Source organism: Cibotium barometz, chromosome 53 (assembly GCF_041138505.1).
Source record: "Cibotium barometz isolate CiBa-2024 chromosome 53, ASM4113850v1, whole genome shotgun sequence".
NCBI classification, from domain to species: domain Eukaryota; kingdom Viridiplantae; phylum Streptophyta; class Polypodiopsida; order Cyatheales; family Cibotiaceae; genus Cibotium; species Cibotium barometz.
The window spans coordinates 12,917,586-12,931,695 of record NC_141098.1 but is presented as its reverse complement, the minus strand read 5'-3'; the positions used below and the strand labels follow the sequence as shown (position 1 = coordinate 12,931,695).

Below are 14,110 nucleotides of genomic sequence, written 5' to 3'. Positions count from 1 at the left end.
AGAAAAGGAAAAAAGTGATGAATGCTAAAGATGTTAGGATTGATTTAAAAGATGTTATCCATGTGGTGACATTTTTTCATCTAGGTCGTTGTGCTTCCTTCACTCACTAAATTAAAAAAGAACGCCCTATACTTTTGAACCAATTCTGTGCTGCAATGTAATTACAAGGGGAAAGTGCTATTGCTTGTTTCCAATACTCAGCAGCTTGATCAAACCAATGAGGTGATAGCTCAAGTGGTAAAGGCGTTTGTCTAGGACCAAGAGGTCCTGGGTTCAAAACCCTACAAGGTGCCTCCTCGACGGTGTGAAGGGAGGCGGAGAGACACGGAACACCTCTATAGCAATGCCTTTCCACAGTTCGGAGTACATACCAACATCAAGAAAAAGGGGCACCAGTCAGCTACTCAGTGAGCTGACACAACATTTAACTTCTTAAGCATGAAACCTTGTCTCTACCCTCATTCAATTTTCTAAGTAACTGGAGGGAGCCTACATACATTTGATCAAGACATGCAAGGGGAGATGGGCACATCAACATCTGCCACCCTTTATTCAATTGATACATATGCATATAGGTGTGCACCCTTATTATGAAATAGGCTCACAGCCATAAGCAAAATGATCACCACAGAGAAATGGTGATAGAACCACTTGTCATAAACACGGTTACATTCCATCAAGTATGAGCTTTCTGCACAACTTCAGTTTCCCAAGAAAAGACAACATCAGTAAGGAACTTCAATTCTCCCAACCTGGCAAGCAGTGTGTGACTAGGAGGCACAATCACTTTATGGTCTTCAGTCTGTCTGTTGAAGAAGCGTACCACCATACATACATATTTTCTCAAGCAAACCAGAGGGCTGTCTTTCTCATACACATGAGATTGCATGGGTTGTCATCGTGACAGAGAACCGCATTCTTTATGCGTGGCACCTTCTCTTCATTCATACAAGTGGCGTTGCAGCTTCTCCTCCCCTCCCAAACTGGAATGCCGTGGGCTGTTCTGAGGGTACTTCTCTTCAAGGAAAACGAGCTTATCTCCTTTCTCTCTTAAACACAGAGAGCAGCTTCTCACATACAAGGAAAAAAACACACGGGCTCTCACACTTTGAAGACTGCGCCTTCTCACACAATTTGGCTGCGCTTAGAGCATTAAAGATGCGAGCTCTCCGTCACAACTCTGAAAACTACACAAGGCTTCATTCCCTCCTCTCTACATACATGGGCTGCGCACATGTATTGCGCAGCTCTCTGAAATCATTAAAGCAATGAGCTCATCCTCTGTGTATTGCGCAGCTCTCTGAAATCTTAGAGCTGAGCCCTCCCACACACTCTATAAACACTATAGCCACGCAGCTCTCTGAGAGCTACAGAACCACGCAGCTCTCCCACACATGGGCCACGTAGCTCATTGAGAGCATTAGAACTACGGGTACCATCTCTATACACATCAGCTGCGCAGCGTTCTGAGCATTTAAGAGGCGAGCTCTCCCTACCACTGGAAACTACGCTACGCCTTCTTCTTTCTACACACCTGGGCTGCGCTTAGAGCATTAGAGCTGCGGGTACCCTCTCTATACACATCAGCTGCGCTCCCCTCCTCTTCTTATACACCAGCGTGCGCTGCCCGTTCAACCAAAGAACCTTATATTATTCATAATATTCCAAGGCATGTCAGAGAGCTCACCCCACCTCCACGCGGCCCTCCTTTGAAAATTGAGGCAAATTGAAGAATTTTTTAAAGCAATCCAAGGCCACCTTCTATTTTTAGCAAGCCTTGTATTAAATCCCAAGGTGACTCTTTCATTCAAGGAAGACTTTGCACCACTCATACCTTTGTTTCCCATGAAATGCCAAGGACCGGTACTGTAGATGACCTCCTCTAACGGGTCCCTGTCCAGCTTTTTAAAAAAGATAGTGCTCTGTGGCTCACATTATTTGTCAACAACCTTGTCCATACATGATAGTATTAAAACCTGCCTTGTGAAACTGATTCTCATCTCACACCCCTTCCATTTCCCATTTATCAAGGTAAACCAATAACTAACTGCACACATTGCATATTTTTGTTAGATCCGTTCACATGTGGCCTTATACCCCCTTTAGCCCTTGGAGATGGACACCCTTTATTTGTAAATGCCATGCATGAGTGTGTACATATGCCAAGAAAATATTACCAAAAAATACCTAACATAGTTTGCCCATCCCCTAGCCTGCTAGATCATTCATGGTCAGCAGAAAACAGTGTCGTGAGACTCAATGCATCTGATATTGCCATGTTCTCAAAGACACTGCTTTTCACTTCTTCAATTCTTTCATCCTTGTCTACCATCATCAGTCGTGCATGATATAACTTGAGACGTAAACCATTCACCCTTGATACATGTGGGATCCCATCAAGGTCAGCCAATTGATATGTGCCATTAGCAAAGCAATTCATTACTCTGAAGGGCCCCTCCCATTTCACTTGGAACTTCTTTTGAAAGGTTTTATCCAGCTTACTATTATAGCGTAGCACCAAATCACCTTCCTCAATACCCTTCTTCTTAATCTTCTCATTTATCTTTGTCAATGCCCTATTTTGCATCTTCTCATAATGTTTCAAGGCACTCATCCTGTCCAGCTGAACCTCTTGTAACTGTAAGAGTCTCTCTTTAAATGTGTTGCTAGATGGCCCTAGCAGCTTTTCTAACATTTTAACTGCAGGCAATTCGACTTCCACAGGTAACAAAGCTTCTTTGCCATACACTAAGTGAAAAGGTGTAAAACCTGTGCTTGTCTTCACCGATGTACGATAAGCCCATAAAGCACTGAACAGCTCCAGATCCCAATTCTTGCCCTGATGTTCTGTCACCTTTGCAAGAATGTGTACAAGTTCACCATTGAATCTTTCATTCAAACCGTTGCACTGCGGGTAATAAGGAGTAGTAAAATTATGCTTAATCCGCATTTTGGCACACAAGTATTCTAGCAAGTCAGCTCTAAAACCAGGCCCTTGATCAGAAAGAAGCTCCAAGGGCACCCCAAACTTACAGCAGATGTCTTCATAAACAAACTTTGCAACATCTCTTGCAATAATTTGCTTCACTGCTCTAGCTTCTGCCCACCTGGAAAGATAATCCACAGCTGTCAAAATATAACTCTTCCCCCTGCTGGTAATGGGTAAGGGTCCTACTGCATCAATTCCCCACTTCTCAAAAATGTCAAAGGCCAAGATTGTCTTGCGCAACTCTGGTTTTAAAATTCGTTTCCCAAATGCCTGGCACCTTTTGCATGAGCTACACCAGTGATGCACATCTTTTTGTATACTTGGCCATATGTAACCCTCCTGTAAGATTTTGTGCAATGTGATTTTAAATGCAAAGTGGCCACCGCATGCTCCTTCATGATTCTCCTCAAGCACTCTGTACAGCTCTTCCTTCCATGGTACACGCCTTAACACCAAGTCAACCCCTTGCATGTATAAGGTGTCACCAATGAGCTTGTATTTGCAAGCTCTGCGTACAAACCCATATTTCTTTGCCTTCTCAATGTCCTTGGGAATGACTCCTGTTAACAAAAACTCTTCTTCCAGTGTCAGACTTTCACGACCCCGATAAAGTGGCAGATCTGCTTTTAACACATATAGCTCGCCAATCATTCCCTGTGCTGCTTCATGTGCTTCTGTATTAAGAGAACGCTCCACATGCCGAATGCCCCATGCTTCAAACTCCTTCAACAAGCTCTTGATCTTGAAACACTTGTTCCTCAATGCAGAGTTTTTGCTCTTCCATACTCCTAGTATTTGCTTTACCACCAGTAGAGAATCACCTCTTATGCATAGTCTCTTTACACCATGTTTAATGCAAATGTTTAGCCCTGCTTCCAATGTAGAATACTCTGCTTCATTGTTAGTATGAGCATCAACTTTGAATCCCTTTTTACAAATCAGCTTACCTTGCTGGTCATAAAGAACTATACCACCAGAAGCTGCATCATGGCTCTTCCTGTATGAACCGTCAAAGAACAAAACATGAGCATTGCTTACTTCTGCCACATTTTCTACCTTTCTAACACTTTCCTCTTTGACAAGCAGAGGGTTTTCCTTATAAGTTAACAAGTCTGCCAAAGTAGCTCTGTTACTTTCTTCCACCAAGAAAGAGAACTCAAACTCCTGCAATTCAATCACCCACTTTTTCACTGCCTTAGACATGTTTACACCATTGATGAGCTGAGGCAAGAATGTGTAGCTAGTTAGGAATACAAATGGCTTTGTCAAAAGATATTGGCGAAACCGTCGGCAAGCAAACACCACACTTACCATCACCAACTCTATTTCTGACAGTCCCCTCTCTGCTACTGACTTTACCCTACTAGCACAATAGACGGGGTGCATATATTGGCTCCCCTTCCCTTTTTGCAGCAACATAGCACCAATAGCATCCTCTCCTACTGAAGGATTCACATAAAAAACCTGTTCCCAATCTGGAGCCTGCACTGCTGTCATCTCCCCTAAGACTTCTTTGACTCTCCGAAACTCCTCTTCACACTTGTCATCCCATTGCAAAGGATCGTGCTTTGCCACCTGTTGTAGTGGATATAAAAGCTGTGAGGACAATGAAATGAATCTTGACATGTACTTTACCTTCTGAATGAATGTTGCCAACTGTTTTGTAGACTCTGGAGAAGGAAGAAGCATGATTGCCTTGACCTTGTCTGGATCAGCCTCGATGCCATTTTCTGACACCATATGTCCCAACAATTTTACCCTTGGTTTTGCAAAGAAACACTTCTTGGGATTGAGTTGGCCACCACAATCATTATATCGTTCCAGCACCATCTCCAGCTTCTCACAGTGATCCATTCGTGTGCTATAGACACAAAAATCATCAATGAAATCCTGTACACATTTTCCAATGAATGGCAGAAGCGCCCAATTTGCTCTCTTTTGATAGTGAGCTGGACCATTTGTTAGCCCAAATGGTAGTACTGTATAGCAAAAGCAGCCCCATGGCGTAATGAAAGTAGTTTTCTTCTGATCCTCTGGAGCAATCTTCAACTGGAAATAGCCTGAAAACCCATCACACACACTGTATCTTTCATGACCCGCCACTGAATCCAGGATCTGATCAATGAAAGGTAGTGGGTATGGATCCTTCTTTGTGGCTGCATTCAAAGGTTTGAAATCCACACAAACCCTCCATTTTCCGTCCTTTTTTGGAGTGACCACGACTGGGCTCACCCACTCTGTTGTCTCCACAGGGCATATAAAACCAGCCTTTAGTAGTTTGTCCACCTCTTCTCGCAAAGCCTTCATCTGTTCTGGACCCATTCTCCTTAATCTTTGACGTACTGGCTTGGCTCCTTCCTTTAGCTCTATGTGCAAATCTTCCCCTTTGAAGCCCCGAACTTCTTCATAAGATGTGATGAATAAGTCTGGATATGTTGACAACATCTTTAAATACTTCTCCTTCTCCACAACTGAGAGATCTGTGCTAATCATCCTGGCCATCAATTCGTGTTTCTCGTGCGGCTTCACCTGGGGTTGCATTAGCTCTTCAATCACCTCATATGGGCCTTTAGACTCATCTTCAATCCTCTTCATGGATGCGACTATGCTGGTCTGTTCAAAGATCCTGTCCACCATCAGAAATGCCACATTTACCTCTCCCTCACTACTAGTGGTGGTGCCACTGTCTTCATCTGACACAGTGGAAGACTCCTCACTACTTGGACTCTCCCCTTCTTCATAATCTTCATCTAGTGGCTTCCTGCTACTCATGTCAAATAATCTTTTGCCCCCTGTCTCCCCATATAAGCTGATTGTACCGTGTCTCCAATCTTGAACGGCCCGCACTGCGCGTAGCCATGGTCTTCCAAGGATGATAGGATAAGCCCCTAATCCTGCTGGCATTACATGAAAATCTACTACCGTTTTGACTGCATAGGCTTCGATTTCCAAGCTCTTCACTACCCCTAGACACTTGATCTTTTGATGGTTTGCCAGTCGTATGTGGAATCCTGAGACTCCTTCTACTGTCAGGCCCATCTTTTCTACACATGTTTGAGTGATTACACAAATTTGTGCACCACCATCCACGTATCCTTGCCCAAGATTCTTCCTCTTGTGCCAAACATCTACTATGGGACAAATGTCTGAAGACTCATCAATGGCCAACACTCTTACTGACCCTCTGTTGGGTTCCTTCCCCAGCGGGCTGACTAGTTTCTTCCATTGGCGCTTCAGCTTCGGTATCATTTCCACTAATTGTCCAAAGGTCACGTCTGCCTTCCTACTGCTCAGGTCCTGTTTCAAGTCATAGCTATCCTGCTCTTCCCCTAGTGGAAAATCTGAGACGTGAAATTTTCGGCGAGCTCTCCTTTTCCTTTTAGCTTTCACATCTTCACCCTCATGACTCTTCCCTTTCTTTCTACTGGGACCTGCTTCATTTCTTCCTTCTTTATCCTCTGTAGTTCTCTTCCCAATAGGCATTACCAATGTATCTTCCAACATTGCTGCCTTCTCCAAGGTGACCACACTTAACACTTTTGTCTTTCCCTTGTCCTCCTTGGTCAGTCCACTAGGTCCTGCCTCACCCTTAATCTCAATGCCATAATCATTTGACCGGTTCGGCAACTGTGCAGGCAATGGATACATATCTCCACCCATTCTTGGTGGTTTATCACATTGTGGGCTGATGTGACCAAGCTCTCCACAGTTATAGCATGTGGGCAACTGCCTCCAACCCCTGCCGTTATTCTGTCCACCAAAACCATTCTTTGGTTGTCCTTCACCTCCTGGCTGATTTGCAAGTCTCACACGACCTCGATTATTTCCCACATTGCTTAACATATTTAGGCTAAGATTCTTCATCAAATCAACCACTTGCCTCAAGTCCTGCCTCAGTTCATCATCTTGTGCTACAGTAGTGACCATTGCTGGCACAACTTGAGTAGCTACTGAAACCGCATCTGCCGGATGAACCTCCTCTGAAACCCAACTTTGCATGGAATCCATTTGCTTCATCTCTGACACCATAGGTAGTGCGTGGCACCTTCTCTTCATTCATACAAGTGGCGTTGCAGCTTCTCCTCCCCTCCCAAACTGGAATGCCGTGGGCTGTTCTGAGGGTACTTCTCTTCAAGGAAAACGAGCTTATCTCCTTTCTCTCTTAAACACAGAGAGCATCTTCTCACATACAAGGAAAAAAACACACGGGCTCTCACACTTTGAAGACTGCGCCTTCTCACACAATTTGGCTGCGCTTAGAGCATTAAAGATGCGAGCTCTCCCTCACAACTCTGAAAACTACACAAGGCTTCATTCCCTCCTCTCTACATACATGGGCTGCGTACATGTATTGCGCAGCTCTCTGAAATCATTAAAGCAATGAGCTCATCCTCTGTGTATTGCGCAGCTCTCTGAAATCTTAGAGCTGAGCCCTCCCACACACTCTATAAACACTATAGCCACGCAGCTCTCTGAGAGCTACAGAACCACGCAGCTCTCCCACACATGGGCCACGTAGCTCATTGAGAGCATTAGAACTACGGGTACCATCTCTATACACATCAGCTGCGCAGCGTTCTGAGCATTTAAGAGGCGAGCTCTCCCTACCACTGGAAACTACGCTACGCCTTCTTCTTTCTACACACCTGGGCTGCGCTTAGAGCATTAGAGCTGCGGGTACCCTCTCTATACACATCAGCTGCGCTCCCCTCCTCTTCTTATACACCAGCGTGCGCTGCCCGTTCAACCAAAGAACCTTATATTATTCATAATATTCCAAGGCATGTCAGAGAGCTCACCCCACCTCCACGCGGCCCTCCTTTGAAAATTGAGGCAAATTGAAGAATTTTTTAAAGCAATCCAAGGCCACCTTCTATTTTTAGCAAGCCTTGTATTAAATCCCAAGGTGACTCTTTCATTCAAGGAAGACTTTGCACCACTCATACCTTTGTTTCCCATGAAATGCCAAGGACCGGTACTGTAGATGACCTCCTCTAACGGGTCCCTGTCCAGCTTTTTAAAAAAAATAGTGCTCTGTGGCTCACATTATTTGTCAACAACCTTGTCCATACATGATAGTGTTAAAACCTGCCTTGTGAAACTGATTCTCATCTCACACCCCTTCCATTTCCCATTTATCAAGGTAAACCAATAACTAACTGCACACATTGCATATTTTTGTTAGATCCGTTCACATGTGGCCTTATACCCCCTTTAGCCCTTGGAGATGGACACCCTTTATTTGTAAATGCCATGCATGAGTGTGTACATATGCCAAGAAAATATTACCAAAAAATACCTAACAACGGCATCACCAACGGGCAGATTAAAAAGCACCTATGGGTGGTGAAAAACGATAAAACTACCGGAGAATATTGGGCCTAAGGCCAATCAGGAAAAACAAAATGCCATTAGTGAGCATACCATGGAAGAAGTGGGTTTTGAGAGTGATGCACCATGGATGTACAAGATCAGACAACACAAGGGAAAAATCCTTTAGAGCAATCGTTGCTTTCACAATGGATGTATGTGATGTTGCAACTTTATGTACCTTTCATATCCTCCCTACAAAATATTATAAAGCTGCAATTATACTAGGAAGGTCATGGCTGCAACAAGTAGGAGCAATACGAAAATGGGCACTACAGGAGAGCTGATTTTGTAGGATGACACAAGTGAAGTACGATTTGAAAGATGGACAAAAGGAAGTTGAAAAAAATGGGAATCAAAGAAAGAGTCCTCATCAAAATATGACACAAATGACTCCAGCTTAAGGAAGTCTACTTCACGAAAACCCGAGGCTTTGAATGTAGGATTATTTGGCATGCCTTTGGGTTTAAATAAAGCACCATAGGAGTAGGTGGAGAATGCAAATACTCAAGCTGCTCAGAGAGTAGCTAAACCCTCAATTGATAACACCAAAGAAAGAGGAATATGCTTGAGAAAAGGGAGAGATGGTGGATTTGTGTACACATGCGTCCTTTGAATGCCTGCACAAAGAGTGATCACTTTTCGATTCCCTTCCAGGATGAAATCGTTGACCAAGTGTCTAGTCATGAAAGATACAAGGTATGCAATGGGTATTCAAGGTATGCCTGCACAAAGAGTGATCACTTTTCGATTCCCTTCCAGGATGAAATCGTTGACCAAGTGTCTAGTCATGAAAGATACAAGGTATTTTCACATTGGATTTCCATGACAGCTTTGCCAGCCACCAATTGAATGATGCCGAACAAAACTACACCACCATAGAAAGGGAAGGACTTTCAATGGTCTATGTTGTAAAGAATACCGCCATTATCAGTTAGCAAACAAGTTCGTATTTTTCGTAGACCATCAGGCGCTTCTCTACTTGGTCAATAAGCCTTATGCCACAGGAAGGATAACCCGATGGCTCCTGACCTTACTAGAGTTTGATTTCACGGTGACCATGCGGAAAGACTCACATGTGCATGCCGATCACATGTCCTGCATCCCCAATGGAGAACCACCGATCAGAGTGGAGGACGAACTACACGATGCCCCACTATTCAAACTTTGTGTTGTTCCGAAATGGGTCGTAGAGATTGCCCATTATATGGCTAACAGTTTTCCCTAAGAGAGACCCTTCAATAGAGACACAGCACGACATCTTATGAAAAAAGAAACCCCTTATCAATTGATTACAGGGTAATTGTACAAGTTAGGCCAAGACGGGATCATGAGGCGTTATCCTCAGGAATTCGAATATGTCAATGTCTTGGGGCAAGCCCACTCCGGCATAGCTGAAGGACATTTCTCGGCAGACACCACCATCAAAAAAGTTCTTCTAGCAAGCTTGTGTTAGCCCACTTTGTTTGCAAACGCAGCTGAATTTGTAAAAGGCTACGACGAATGTCACCAATTCGTTGGGGTTCACAACAGTGACCGCAACTAGCCTCCATTCTCCACCACTGTCAGCACATGTCCTTGTCAACACATGTCCTGTCTCACAAGCCTTCTCCCCTAATCTCCCTCTAAAGCCCCCACCTCTCAAGTACACCCAACCCCTACAGGATGTTACCATGGGGTCAGATGTAGAACAATTACATTCCACTACAGTAGTGGCAAGCTGTCCAACTGATCACTTTTTTTGGCAATGGCTACACATATAGGTGTTACATCAGCCTAACTCCTTTGCTCGTTGTGTATACATGCGGCCCTTCACTATGCCACATCTGTGAGTGTAGACAGGTGGCTATAAGCTTTCTCCTTTCCCCTAAGCACCATGGCTGAGAACCTCACCGTAACCACCTTTTACACAAGGAGGCACTCTTTTCTGGATGATCAGTGCATCATCAAGGTGGTCTCAACCTAGTCTCTGGGGCAGGTGGGATTGCTTTGGTGAGATCCAGGTGTCATTCTCAAGCACAAATCACTTGTATGATTTAAGAGAAGAATATGAGAGGAAGTACAGAAGATGGAAGATGTGGATGCCTGACGTCGTTTTACCTCTGTCAAGAGTTATGGGGACCCTAAATCTTCCTTATTCTTTTGCAAAACAATTTGGCACGGTTATGGCCCATGCCTGTAACTTAAGAGATTGTGGAAACAAATGATTCTCCTTGTGAATTTACAAAGGCTTGTCGGATGGTCTCACATGTGTGGTTGTTTGCATGTAAGTGTGATGTGTGGCTTGCCAAACTGCAGGCAAACAAGTCCACCTCTTAATCCAATCCTGAGTTGGTGGTAGGCCTCCTTGTAAGGTTGCTAGCTAATTACCAGTCAGGGGCACTTGTAACCACATACAAACTTGAAAAATAAATCATGGAAGGGTGATACCTCCATACATGTTGAGAGCATAGGTTGCATGCATATGTTGATATTTTGAAAGTGCATGTAGAACTTACCGCGAGTGAGACGCTTCCAAAGGCGCAGAGACAGAGACAGAAGAGCATCCATGAGCCCAGCTGAAGCATCCTTTGGCGTTGCGAGAGAGAACTTAACTCACAACCCGTCATAAGCTCGAACACCATCTCAGATCAAGTGCCGGCTCAATGCATAGCTTTAAACAAGTAATACATGGGAATAAGTGACTTATGATCGATATATATATATATATATATATATATATATATATATATATTCAGCCTTATACTAGAGTTATTATTTCTTTTTTTAATTCAAAGAGAGATCTAATTTATAAAATCAATGATTTTACATCACATAAATAATATTCAGCCTTATACTAGAGTTATTATTTCTTCTTTTAATGCAAAGGGAGACTTAATTTATCAAATCAATGATTTTACATCACATAAGGTAGAATGAATATATAGATATATATATAGATAGATAGATAGATAGATAGATAGCCTTATACTAGAGTTATTATTTCTTTTTTTAATGCAAAGAGAGACCTAATTTATCAAATCAATGATTTTACATCACAAAAGGTAGAATGTCTATGTACACACTGCTTTCAAAAGTCTAGCCTGATGTTGGCAGCTCTTACGAGATGCTTGCGTTACTATTATCCCCAAGTCTTTATAAGTGATTTATTGGCTCATGCTAAAGCATTGCCCAATTGCAAAGTTCAGAGCCTTTTACACATTCCAATGTGCAAAGTCTTCCAAGAAGATTCCAATAGTGTACTCAAGACATTGCTTAGAAATGGGAGTGTTGATGCATTTTTCATCCTCCTTAGTGTCATTTTATCCCTGCAAATGTGTAAAGAACCTCAATATAAGAGACACATTACTTTCACATAAATTTAATTAGAGAGGCAACGTCAAGGCCATAACCATGATGTAAGGAGAACTGATCGACGTCCAGGTATTTACTCACTAATCTTCCTACATGATCATCATCCTCATTAATGGCATCCCTTTTTCGTGTGCTCAACAAATGTGTTATCAATATAACAAAATTTTGTATTAAACAAAGAAATAAAAAGCAAAGGGTTAAAATTTCTCAAAGTATATAAAATTAGTGAGAATAAAGATAGAGAAATGAAAAGCAAAGGATTAAATTCTCATCATAGACCTCAATTTTATAAAGTAAGATAAGATGGACCTAGGATCACTACTTTTTTACATTCACAATGGTTGGAACATTTAGCTTGCTTGAAAAAGGTATTTGAGAGGTGTCAATTGTATCACATATCCTTAAACCCTTTAAAATGTCCATTTTGGGTAAAGCATGGAGTAATACTGGGACATATTGTGCCCCAAAAATGGGATTTCCACAGATGATAGTATAGTAAAACTCATCCTAGAGTTACTACCACCCACCAACTACAAGGAAGTATAATGGTTTTATGGGACACGTCGACTATTACTAGAGGTTTATCATGTTCTAGACTAATATCACAAGGGCATTATATAGCTTCCGATTGACTTTGGATGGACCGAAGAGTGTTAGCATGCATATGATGAATTAAAGAGGACATTAGTTAGTGCACCTATCTTGAGATCACCGAATTGGAAAGTCATGTTCCATGTGCATATTGATACATCAAATTTTGTAGTTGGGTGTGTTCTAGCACAACCAAGGGAGCATAAATTAGATTACCCAATCTACTTTGTGAGTTGTTTGTGACTTGACAACTCAATGAAGCCGACATGCATTATACTATAACCAAGTAGGAAGGACTAGCATGGTGTATGTGGTGAAAAAGTACAGACACTACTTGTTAGCTAATAAATTCATCTTCTTTGTGGATCATTAAGCTTTGTTATATCTAGCCAACAAGCCTACATGACTGCGTAACTGCTTGTTTTGCTATTGATGGAGTTCTACTTTACAGTTAAGGAAAGGACCACAACATGTCCTCATAGACCACATGTCGAGAATACCTAATAGAGAAGTCGTCACACTGGTGTTGATGATGAATTACCATATGCTGCTCTATTCAAATTAGATCTAGTACTAGAATAAAGTGAAGAAATCTCCAAGTATCTCGCCTGTGGATTTCCACACGACAAGCCATTAAAAAGGGATGGGCTGTGACGACTTATTAAGATAGCCATACCTTATAAGTTAATAGCTGGTCATTTGTATAAGCTGGGCAAATATCATGTGTTGAGATGGTGTGTCAAGGAGGATGAATTTGTGACCATTCTAGAGGAGACTCATAGTGGAATCACCAGAGGACATTTTGCAGGTGAAGTAACAACAAGGAAGATCTTGTAAGTTGGGTTATGGTAGCCAACTATGTTTGGTGATGCCATGGAATTCATCAAACATTGTGAGATGAATGCTAGCGCTTTAACATTCCCCATGGACAAGATAGAATGCCTTTGGTTCCAGTCACTGTGCAACAACCTTTGAGAAATGGGGAATAGACTTTGTTGGACCCACTAGTCCAATTGTGCGACAAATGCAAGCTGATATATAATTGTGGCTACTAACTATTTCATAAAATGGGCAAAACCAAAAGCTACCAGAAAGGTAGATGCTTGTACAACTGCTAATTTTTTATATGAGCACATCATATCCAAATTTAGGTATCCCCTAGAGATCAGTGATAAGGGCTCCAATTTTATCAACGAGGTCATTGAACACCTATTGATAGGATTTATGGTGGTACACTATAAATTATCACCTTATGACCCTTAAGCTAATGGGCACGCAAAATGTACGAATAAAGTCCTTTGTGGTATTCTTATCAAGACTGTAGAAGCAAGCCAAAATGATTGGAGCATAAGCTAACAGCCATAATGTGGGCCTATAGGACCTCCCATAAGGTAGCCATAGGACCTCCCATAAGATAGCCATAGGACAAACTACTTTTCGGCATTGGGGCAGTGATGCCTATATAATATTTTGCCCAGCTTGATGAATGCCAGCGCTTTAACATTAATATTTAGAATCAAACACTATGATGAATTCCACTACTTTAACATTCCCCATGGATAAGATAGAATGCCTTTGGTTCCGGTCCTTGTGCAACAAACTTTTGAGAAATGGGGAATAGACTTTGTTGGATCCATCAGTCTAGTTGTGCGACAAATGCAAGCCGGTATATAATTGTGGCTACTAACTATTTCACAAAATGGGAAAAACCAAAAGTTAGGAAAAACCAAAAGTTACCAGAAAGGTAGATGCTCATATAACTGCTAAATTTTTATACGAGCACATCATATCCAGATTTAGGTATCC

General features: G+C 42.3%; 1 protein-coding gene across 2 annotated transcripts in view; it reads right to left on the bottom strand.

Annotated features, from left to right (window-relative positions):
• The window catches only part of LOC147608310 (uncharacterized), a 90,477-nt gene extending 79,451 nt beyond the window's left edge, over positions 1 to 11,026 (bottom strand). For both annotated transcript variants that reach the window (XM_086789104.1, XM_086789105.1), the window contains exon 1: positions 10,858 to 11,026. In XM_086789104.1, coding sequence (XP_086645230.1) covers positions 10,858 to 10,983 — 126 coding nt within the window. In that variant the 5' untranslated portion in view covers positions 10,984 to 11,026. The remainder of the gene's footprint in view (positions 1 to 10,857) is intronic.
• Between the last annotated feature and the right edge of the window lie 3,084 nt (positions 11,027 to 14,110).